The sequence below is a fragment of the Coccinella septempunctata genome, chromosome 5 (genome assembly GCF_907165205.1).
Source record: "Coccinella septempunctata chromosome 5, icCocSept1.1, whole genome shotgun sequence".
NCBI lineage: Eukaryota > Metazoa > Arthropoda > Insecta > Coleoptera > Coccinellidae > Coccinella > Coccinella septempunctata.
The window spans coordinates 25,394,661-25,406,576 of record NC_058193.1 but is presented as its reverse complement, the minus strand read 5'-3'; the positions used below and the strand labels follow the sequence as shown (position 1 = coordinate 25,406,576).

Sequence of the window (11,916 nt, the reverse complement as noted above, 5' to 3'; positions counted from 1 at the left end):
GGCGGTGGGGAACGGTTCTCCGCTCTGTTTTCTGCGTCCAACGGGTTTGCACGCCAGCCAAGAACGCACCTGCGGGGTACGGAAACGGTATTTCTCTCGTGTGATAAAAATCGGTAAAATTCGCGTCGGTGGAATGTTTTCACTCTGGCTTATTGGTACTGACGAACAAAAACTCGGTTATTTCCAAATTGAGAAGGTTTCACGGTGCTAAATCGTTTTTCATAAAATCAAAAGAGGAATAAAAACGGTCGGGAATATTTACGGTTTCCAACGATGTCTGAATCCTGAATTGAAATTGAAATTATGTGAATTAATCGAAAACGAACAAAAAAACCGAGTCATTTTAAGATGAGGGTGGATTTTTAGTAACAAATCAAACTTCATTACAGTGTGATGGTGCAAAAATTTTGGTCATGTTTCAAACACAGACTGTTGATATTGCGGTCCACATTTTTAACTGAACGTCTTCTCTAATCCCTAATCTATATCCTTCTCCAGAGCCTCTTTCTTATTTGGTAAAATGATATTAGGAACGCACATATACAGGGTGTCTGTAAACAAATGCGAATGACTTAGGGAGATAATTCCTCGATGAAAATAAGTAGGGGTAGTTCCTATAAAAATTTTTCGAAATCGACCTCCCTTCCAAGATACAGCTTATGGAACACTATGACGAGTTGACAGTTTTTATTAATTTTTTTTTCGGGTTCTAAAAATGAGTCACATAATATGAAGCACTAAGTAGATGTTACTCACATAATTTTCTTAGATCTCATAACTTTAATATTAGGGGTTGAAAATAACAACCCCTTATGATTTTCCTTCAAAAATTGTTTTCGTGGAAAAAATTTTCGAAAAATAAAATTCTCTTATGGTTTTCCATTCAATTCTGGAGAAAAAAGTCTCTTGCAAAATTTCGAAACAATTGATAATTTTCTCGGAATAAATAAAAACTCACAAGCAGTTCTGATCACTGTTCATTCCATTTCATCTACCAAAGGCTGTATCTTCGAAAGGAGGTCGATTTCGAGAAAAATTTATAGGAACTACCCCTGCTTATTTTCATCGAGGAATCATCTCTCTAAGTCCTTCGCATTTGTTTACAGACACCCTCTATACTTTGGGCAGCTTGTAACGTGGTTTCCTCGGGGAAAACTTATCTCGAGCGCCAGCTATTCTTTTCGCTAGGAAGAATAGCAAACCTACCAGAGTAGCTGCTAGTCGGAGACAGAGTTCGCTGTTATCTAGGGTGGTAGCGATAACGAAGTAGTCAAAATCAAATTATGTAGCAGTTTATTCACACCCTTGGAAACTGATTATATAAACAACGGAAATATGTGTAGTTATGAAATATGAGCGAATCGATCAGCAAACATACATTCGGGAAATTCGATCCGATCACGAGCCCTTTATAAAGTTTATACCGGGTACAATGAAAAAATCAAAGGTTGTTCAATAAAATGCGCCAACCAGAACTGACAAACTAAGGATGACCTCGCGAAGTGAAATGTTTGCTATACGGTATCGGGATGTAATTAATTGTAGTATTTCTCCAGAAATAAAGAAACACAACCAGGGCGGATCTAGTCGAGACTTTTATTCGCTACCCCAAGGGCTAGGCTCCATGACTGATAGCGAAGAAAAGGTCTATTTTGAGCGCAACTACGGGATTTCACTGACGACGAGTGGTATCTCTTATTCTCTACCCCAAGGGCTTACGCACCATGACTGATAGAAAAGAAGAGATTTCTATTTCAACACTTATGACGCGGGAACGCGAACAAGGGGGTTGACGGGACTTCCTCTTCACTACCCCAAGGGCTTACGCACCATGACTGATAGCGAAGGAAAAAGTCAGACTCGCGAAACAGGGTAAAGTATGGCAAAGATAACAGAAAGCGATAAAGTACAGCAGTGTCAAAGAAGTAACAGGTTTAGGTCTAATAAAGAAACTGAACGGTATAGACGGGGACCTACCTCCTTTATTCAAGGCACTCGCGGAAAATAATCAATTTCTAAGAGCACTACAAAATTTATTCTAAATTTGCTGATCGGCTCGTCGGGCAAACAATCGCAGAGACAAGAGAAGAGAGAGTAAAGAGCGTAAAGAGACAAAAGAGAGCGGGGGAAAATCTGCTTTTATAAGCAAATTCCCCACACGTTCAAAATCTGAAAATTCCAGAATGCGACAAGAGTGAAAAACGTCGTCAGCTCCGGTATATCGCATATCAACATCAGAAAAACGTCGAAATCTGCATGCAAGAAAAACAACGTTAAACACAGATAAACGGTTTTTTACATTTACTCTGCCTATCGAAATGAATGCACTGAATATTTGAGAATTAAATATTTTTAAAGGTGGAAATGTGAAATGAAAGGAATGCACCAAAATGAACTCTAATTTCCTCAGAAAATTGGGATTCATTACAAGCTATACAACTATATGTCAGATATTTGAAGAAACTAATCAATCTTTCCTTAAAAAATCATTGTTGATCTTGAAAAATGTGTACAATGTTTGTGAAAGAGATTGCTCGTGTTTCCTTACCCTTGTTTAGTGAAACCAAAGAGCTCAATTTTGTCGAATGTTTCCCAGAGCATGCAACGTGAACATGACGTACCGGATCTACTACATAAACATTGTGAAATTCAATCGATCAACATCAAATATTGTGAAATATTTTCAATTTCTTCGAGTAGTTCGCGAAATCAATTTTCCAGGCCTGTAGCACCATTTTCCCCTCCTTCACCCCAACAACAAACATATTTCCGTAACAGTTTCGCTTAGGTGCCTCGCTCAATTCAATTGGAATCGCATATTCCGCCAAGTCAGAGCCATATGAACCGTATAATCATGCCATAACGTGCTTAAAGCTGGCGCGAATTTTTCTCGAGTTTAGGATTTCCCAGACAAATTGTCGGTTGAGGGGGCGGTATTTATGACAGGCCTTGTCGCAGACTAGAGTAGGTGAAAGAGGTGAATTATATGAGGTCGGTTCAACGGGACAGTTTTTTTGTTGAAGAAAATATTCAAGGGGTTATTCGCATGGAGATACGAGAAAAACGAATAGCTATAATGGTTTGATCTCGGGGTTGAGCCTCTAATTCAGACGTGAGGTGCGGTCTCTGACTCATCTATTGATTTCAGTTAATCTCTTCAAATGGATTTCGGCTACACTGGAAATATCTTGAAAAATTACATAAAAACCTCATGAACCTGGCCCCTTTCTATCTACGCTCATGCAGATATTATGTCTATGTCGATGAAGAGTATAAAAATCTTTTTTGCTAAATTGAAGTAGAAAGAAGATGATGAAATGCATTGTAGTTTGAATTATTTCTACCGATTTCGAATACTCAGACTTTTTCCCTATACAGGCTGTCTGTAAACAAATGCGAAGGGAGATGATTCCTCGATAAAAATAAGCAGGGTTTGTTCCTAAAAAATTTTTCCGAAATCGACCTCCCTTCCAAGATACAGCTTTTGGAAGGCGATGACGAGTTTACAATTTTTATTATTAAAAATCACTAAAAGTAATAAAATTATACATATAAAGAAGCACTTAGTAGATACCTAGTACCCACATAATTTTTTTTAAATCTCATAAGAGTATTATCTCATAAGTATATTATAAGGGGTTGCAAATAACAACCCCTTATGATTTTTTATCAAAAATTGCTTTCGTGGGATAGATTTTCGAAAATTAAAATTCTCTTATGGTTTCCCATTCAATTCTGGAGAAAAAAGTCTTTTGCAAAATTTCGATACAATCGATACTTTTCTCGAGATAAATAAAAACTTACAAGCAGTTCTGATAACTGTTCATTCCATTTCATCATATAAGTATTCAATAGAATGACTACCTCCCGCTAAAATACATGCATCAACTCTCTGCCTCGTAGACCTTCGTATACAGCTTGTAAGTTTTTATTTATTCCGAGAAAAGTATCGACTGTATCGAAATTTTGCAAGAAACTTTTTTTCTCCAGAATTGAATGGGAAAATAAGAGAGTTGTATTCTTCGAAAATTTATCCCACGAAAACAATTTTTGAAGTAAAATCAAAGGGGTTGTTATGAGATATGAAAAAATGTGTGAGTATGTGTGAGTCATATTATGTATAATTTTAAGACTCAGTGTTTTTTAGAACCCTTAAAAAATAAAAAACTGTCAATTCGTCATCGCCTTCAAAAGGCTGTATCTTGGAAGGGAGGTCGATTTCGAAAAAAATTCCTAAGAACTACCCCTGCTTATTTCCATCGAGGAATCATCTTCCTAAGTCCTTCGCATTAGTTTACAGACATCCTGTATATAATATTTCACGTAAAGGGAATGTGGGGTTATTGGAGAAAATCCATCATGCCATCATAACACCATCAGATAATCATTCGATCCAATTTGACATAATTTTATTTACGACCACCCATACCTTTCAGCTGAAAGGAATATTCAGTCACACTCTGTAACTGATAAATGGCTCTTTTATAGTTAAATTTTACTCCTGCGTATAAAACCCGTCCGATCAAGGTTTACGGTTATCTCTTCATGGTTTAGAGATAATCCCAAGAAAATATTCACATCTAGAGAAAGAGATTCGTGTCTGATCGTCTATCGAGAATAGTTGGGGGTATTTCCAGCGTTGCAGTTCGAAATTGGAACACAGCTAAGAGATTCACTTACTATCATGTGAAAGCAGAATTGATTTCAGGGATTTTATAACTCAGACTATATACATGCTCGCGCGATTGAAATGGGATGAAACAGTGAATCCCATTACAGTGTTTTTACTATGTAACGAGGAAATGTAACATGGGTTTGCCTTCTGTATTCGTTTCGTCGAATACAAGCTGTCGTTGTTCTAATGATAAAGCAATGAAGAATTGAAAAAAGACTTATAAATTTCACATGAAAATTTTCATGCACTTACTCAAATTTGCATTTTTACAAGTTAAAAGATCAACGTTTCATTCGATTCAATGAGAGTGTTTCAAGTCTTCTTGGCCAGGGACCTTTTTTATATTATTCTTGTTAGCAATAATTTAATAAATCTGAAAATTTTATGGAGCTCGATGCAACCGCTCGGTCTTGACGATTATTTAATTGATTCTATCTTTTTGGAAATTTTTTGATAGGCACCTTTCAAGTGGATTATCTCTCTATAACAATACCCGTAAATGGAATTGTGATACAAATTCTAAAAGGGCAACTCTTCTGGTAATAAATCTGAAAATTTCATGGAGCTCGATGCAGCTGTTCCGTTTTGACGATTATCTAATTGATTCCATCTTCTTGGAAATTTTTAAGTGTAATCACAATTGAAGTTTGCAAATAAAAGCTCGAAGGTTATCTTCAAAAATGAATATATTAGCAACGTTCTCAAATTTTTCAGCAAGTTCGTATTAACTGTACTACTGATTCTATGCAATAACGCCATCTATTACACAGTGTGGTCTGAGAGCAGCGGTTAGATCTTAAATAAAAAACTTTAAATCATTCGCGGACTTCGAAATAGGTTCCAAGTTCTAAGTTCGCGGACCATATTTTGGCTTCTGCGGAACACTGATGGTGGTCTACAGACCACTAGTTGGGAAACACTGAGCTAGAAGTACAGGACGTGTACCATAAGCCATCGTGAAGGTCCAACACATAATTTTGCCTTTCTTCCTACGGTTGGATTTTCCTCAAACTTTGATCGATTACCTGATCGTTAAACACATGCATACAAAAAATTGTTCATGAATACAGCGTTTTTTGTTTTCTATATCACTTAGTATGTGTATTTTTGATAAAATAATTTATAATCCCTTACTTGGTATTCATAGGAAGGTTTCAGATAGTACAGTGCCATCTCCTGATGAAAGACAGGTGTCGCAGATCCTGAAAGCGGTGGTACAATCCAGACCCAGTCAGATGGGCATCCATTTCTTAGCCTATTCTCATTATCGAGATGCTTCATGAAAGATTCTGAAGCGGTGTGATGGTCCACTATGGTAACTCCTTTGAGTTGGAAGCTGTGAAGAACTGCTACGTTACACTCGATCATGGCTTTATCCTTCCACAAAGAAACTGGTGTTCTGGTGTCGAGGCCCATCCTCAAAGCAACTGCCTACAGAGGAAAAGAATAAAAGAATAATCAACGGGTTTCCAATCGATTGACTGAACTATTATAGTAGCGCATAATCCTGAATATAATGGGACTCAAGCCAAGATCTCGGGTCTCAGTTTGATTATAGTGGATTCACGAAGTTTCATAGTTGGTCTCTACCGTTGTAAAAAACCATAGCTCAGTAGTGAGCTTTATGAATTATAAAAAGAATTATTGGTTCTGTGTGAATTCAGTCCTTGAATATTTTGTCTCTGCATAAGTCAATTGAATGGTAATTTGAGTTTTTCTTATTATGATTTTCAAGTATTTCCGATCAATGTTGAAACCCATGCTGTTCATTATTGATTCAATTACAGCACACCATACAAGGATTGTTAAGTCAAGTTGTCAGAAGTATATCATCATACAACTGTTAGCCACAGCCCAAACAAATGAAATCAATTAATATATAGTGTCCGGCTGCCCAAACTTGCAAGATAACCATACAGAAATAAAGAAAAGTACGATTCGAATCTCAAAAGAAAATACCGAACGAGAAACAGACTTTTTTTCTCCTTCCAGTTTAATACGGCAAGTTGATTTCAATTAACAACTTGATTCAATTAATTAGCAATAAAAAGAGAAAGCCAATACATCAAGGTAACTGCAGTCGGTTGCTTTAAATTGCCCAAATTCTGATGGTAGTACATTGGTGAAGTTGTATAATTACTCCATCAATGAACTTCTATCAGAATTTGAGAAACGCTAGTCGAGCCTACTTAGGTTATAGGGCTAATCTCAACAAACGGTGATTAACTCAGCTTAACTTAAACTCTGAAATTGAAACAAAATCTTTCTAACATTGACTTCTGGTAGTAGTAATGAGGCTAAAGGAACTTCAAAACACAGAGATACTCTTATTAACTAAAGTTAAGTTAAAAAAAAGGTAAGAAGGTTTTAGTCATAATAACAGTTGAATATGAATGAATAGAGTTTACAGTAACAAGCAACACTTACGTCCGTTTAGGAATTAGCAGGCACTTTAATATTGGCTATAAAAAATCAGCAATGAAAAAACGCGGAATCAAGAATAATCAGAAATTCCGTCTGAATATGAAATTTTTGAATAAAAGAAGAAGGAGTGGATTGAGAATGGCCGAATAAAGAATCGAAAAAAAATTTAGCAAAAATGGCCGCTCCTGAGGAGCGGCCCTATTTATCAACTTTTCGTCAGATGCCCAATCACGTCACAAAATGTACTGAAGGAAAAACCGGGTACTCTAGAATTTTCATTCCAGAAGAAATGCCTTCGGTGGCGGTCTTGTCGGTAAAAAGAAACTGTCGTATCTGACCGCCATGTTGGTTTGTACTGAATTCATAAATTTAAAGGTCTGTGAACGAAAAAAAGAACAACAATACAGAAAGACACATTTTCTATTTTTTTGAATGATAACAGCAGACTAACAAACAAAATTTCCATCAGACGGACGTTCCACTGTCTCATTTCGAAAAAAATTACGGAAACGATATTTAGAATGAAATCTGATTTTTAAAAGAGAATCAAGTATCATTATATTGTTTTCGTTAGACATACATATTTATTGTTTTGTTATTTTCTTCAGAATGTTTTCGTTATTTTCCTAAACCACCGTTTGAATACTTATGATATACTTTTTCTGAGATGAACTGGTCCCATCAATTGGGTATCTGTGATTTCATTGTTTTATTGAATTATAATTGATGATATTGATGTGTATTTGTCTCTTCTTATCTTAAACCGTTCACATTTCATGTGAAATCATGATTTTTCATTATGTATGAATATATTGTTAAACTTGATTTTCCTCATGATTTGTGAATTGGATATTCATTAGATATGTGAATGAGAATTATGTTCTTGTAAACTCTACTAAGTCTGAAGTCTGATATCAAAATACTCAGTGAAAAACAAATTTGAACGCAATAAGGCTCTGTACGCTGCTGACAACTGAGCATTTTAGTAACGAATTGATTATTGATCAGATAGAATTTCCTATACCTACCTATAATACTTTCGACCCAAACTATCTGAAAAAGCATCAAAATTGTATCCCACTGAGTCATTCTTCCATACCTCTCTTGGAAATGAAATGAAAGCACTTTACTGAAGAGTAATATATTTGGAATGGATGAATCAGTTGCTAACAGAACTATATTTGTCAAGTGACAGATAAAGTAATTCAATAGCATCAACAAGAGAAGCATTATATCCCTTTCTATTAGATTCAGAAAACTTTCTTTCGGATGGCTTTTCCAATTACATAACCGACATAACCTCAATATTCCACGACGAAAAAAATTTTAATTTCTTCATTTGAATCACGAACACTTCTGTATTGAATTAGAAATACGATGAAAAACAAACAGTGGCATATTTAACTATTACAAAGTTTTGAATAGAAAAAAAGCAAAATTGCCACAAGAGAATGGCAAGAATTTCGATACGAAAGGTTTGCAGTAATTTCTTCATTTTCAAAGAACTGAGAGTTTCAATTTTTCATGTGTACTCAGGATTCAAAAATTTTCAGCATAACAGTTCTGGAGCTTTGTACCATTTCGACAAATTTTACCTTTCGAACCAGCCATTAAATAAAAATCGATAAAACAGATTGAAGGGTGAATGAAAATTTCCCTGCACGATTTATTTTCAGAGATCATCTCGAATGAGGCGTATTCATCACTCTTTGAAAAATATATGAACACATACCTCAAGCATATTCATTCTATGAGGATCACATATATTTCTGCAGCCAATCTCAGTGCTCATGTACCATCCATTGAATGGGGCTGCTGTGAATTGCACACCTCCACAATCAAACATCATGTTAGCCACTGCCGGTAAAGTATACCATTTAATACCCAATTCCTCGAACCACTCATAACTGAAAAAAAATATTGCTAATTGAATCATTTTTCCCGAAAGCATTTTTTCTCCTCTTCACGAACAAGTTAATGGAAAAAATAAGAGCATCATATACTACAGAGTGGATCATTAAAAATTCAATTATGATCTTGTACGGTCCTAATTTGTATGATTTGATGTTTAAGTTCACTTGAAATTTCGATTAATAAATCTAACCTTAAAAAGTTATGTTCAATACTATTTTTGGTACATACGAATCTTATAACTATCTGACTAGAGTCAGATATAAAAAAAAACATTGGATTTATCAGCGGTAAAATCGTTGAAAATGTGTATAATTTTTTACATATCCTAGAGACGGGGTCCCCTTTTTTTAAAACAACCTGTATCTATAAATAACTTTTTTCCTAAAATCGAAAACTGAATTTCAAAAATCTTGTACTTCATCTTGTACACATGGATGAGGGATTCGATCCTTAATACTATAATATCCCATTCGACTGCTGAACTGCAACAAAGAAATTTTGCCGACTCTATAGGTACTTACACTTTCCGTAGGGTGTTTTATGCGTTGAACTGAAAAACTCCTCTCGTAGAGACATTCAAAGGGATGGAATCCCCGGATGAATAGATTTCTATAGAGAATGAGACAAATGAGGACGTAATGGAGTTTCGAGTTCTATCTTAGAACAGAGGCAGATTACAGGAGAACGCCAGATTTTATTTCGAGTATCCTATTCCACGAAGGATATCAAATAGAAGATTGATTTCATTTTATATGTTCATCGTATTAGAGAATGAATCAATTCGAAAAAAGCATTGCCGGATTCTTATATCGAATATTTCCCTCCTGTCAAATATCCCATGTGAATGCACTGCATAATGATAGCGAGAATTGCATTGTAGAAAGCGAAAGACGCTGCGATAGTTGCACAGATCATATCCATTCTACGAGGATATATTGACAAATTCTTAGCCTACTATAGAAACAAACAAAATTTCAATGTCACAATATTTTATTAATCAACATATTCTCCTCTTAATTGAATACAATTATTACAGCGAACCAGCAACGTCTCTAGACCTTTAAAAAAAATGTTTCTTCTTGCTCTGCCAACCAGACCTCCACAGCTGTTATTACCTCCCCGTGGGAAAAAAATATACGACCTCAGTTGAGGAAAGAGATGACAGTCGGATGGAGCCAAATCTGGTGAATAAGGGGGGTGTCTAGTAATTCAAACCCTGAATTTTTTGCATGGCAACATGAGATTTGTGTGCAGGGGCGTTGTCCTGCAAAAACAAAACACCTTTGGATAGCTTTCCGCATCTTTTTCCTTTAATTTTTTTTTATAGTAATCTCCGGTTATTGTTCTACCCTTGTCCAAAAACTCAATCATGATTACTCCATGGCAATTCCCAAAAACTGAAGCAAAAACTTTTCCAGCAGATTTTTGGACACGAAACTTCTTAGGTGTTGTAGAACCACAGTGTCGGCATTCCATCGATTGTTGCTTTGTTTCTGAATCTTAGAAATGTAACCAAGTCTCATACATAGTAACAATTCGGTTTAAGAAGTCAACATCGGTTTCAATTTGGGAATCCATTTTGCAACAATTTTTCCCATGTAGGTACAAATTTACGTGAACTATATGATGAATGCGTTCGTATGAAATATTAAGTGCTTCAGATATCCGTTTTAGGCCAATTTGACGGCCTGATGAAATCATGTCATGAACTGCATCGATATTTTCGGGGACTGACACAGAAACTGGCCTTCCCAATCGTTCATCATCTCAATGGAAAATTTACCTCTTTTGAAGCTAGCAGTCCAATTTTTCATACGTTGCATACGAGGGACATTGATCACCAAAGGTTTTAAGCATATCTTCGTAAATCTGCTTACCTATTAACTCTTTCAAATACAGGTACTTGATGATGGCTCGTTACTCCAATTTTTCGATTTTCCCAATTTCGGTGGATATCTTCTCTTTTTTAATTTATTGAGTAACTCTGGTTTACTTTTTTGACCTCAAACTTCAAACTGACACTAATGAGTTATTGTTCGTTGCTATGGTAACGCAATATTTTTTTATGCATGAAACTGGTCTATGCTAACTAGATATCAATACATCCTCGTACGTGAGTTTTACAAGTGATGTCAAAAACATTATTCATCGAAAATGTCTCGTTTTGGTCGTGCTTCATTGCAAGCCATTGAAGAAAAAGTGTTCTAGAACGATCCAAATAACAGAAAACAGAACAGAAAATACGGGTGTCTTATAAACAGAAAGTTTCTCAACATTTTTTCATTATTTGGAAGTATGGAGGGTCCTCCCGGTGTATTGAACACCGTTATTATATTTATTACTACTCTTACTTATAGGTAGATACGTTCAGTTTTGGGAAGATAGATTTTCCATTTCTTTTCTTTCCATGTTGATAAAATATCTCATTACAATATTCCCTGCAACACATCTGATAGGTACGGCTTTGAACCCAATCAAAAATGAACCGAATTACTCGCATTTCATTCGAAGCAAAGATTATAGAGTAGAAAGATAGGAAACGAAGCGACTAGAGTGATGTGAGCGCCATCTGTGTTTCAAATGTGTTTTTAAGGCCCTAAGACTGGTTAAAATTTTAATTCGAGGGACATATGAAATTTTGCGAGATGTCAGAGTCATATGGCCATTTTGATGAAACAGGTTCTGAATGTTTTGATTCTCGTATCCATAGACAACCTCGTATCGCCTTTTGTTTTCCGAGCCCGTTCTAGTTGCTGATTATTGAAATTTTTTTCTAATTTCTTGGCGAAAACCTCAGAATATCGCTCGAAAATTATTGTATGGTGAAGAACTGTGGATCAAATAAAACGAATTTTACTAAGGAAAATGGGAATGTAAGTATTAACTGGTAACATGTGACTCGG

General features: G+C 35.7%; 1 protein-coding gene across 4 annotated transcripts in view; it reads right to left on the bottom strand.

Annotated features, from left to right (window-relative positions):
• Nucleotides 1–11,916, bottom strand: part of LOC123313082 (nitric oxide synthase) — a 158,577-nt gene that overhangs the window by 19,271 nt on the left and 127,390 nt on the right. For all 4 annotated transcript variants that reach the window (XM_044897783.1, XM_044897782.1, XM_044897784.1 and 1 more), the window contains 2 exons: nucleotides 8,832–9,006; nucleotides 5,810–6,106 (listed from right to left, as the gene is read on the bottom strand). In XM_044897783.1, coding sequence (XP_044753718.1) covers nucleotides 5,810–6,106; nucleotides 8,832–9,006 — 472 coding nt within the window. The remainder of the gene's footprint in view (nucleotides 1–5,809; nucleotides 6,107–8,831; nucleotides 9,007–11,916) is intronic.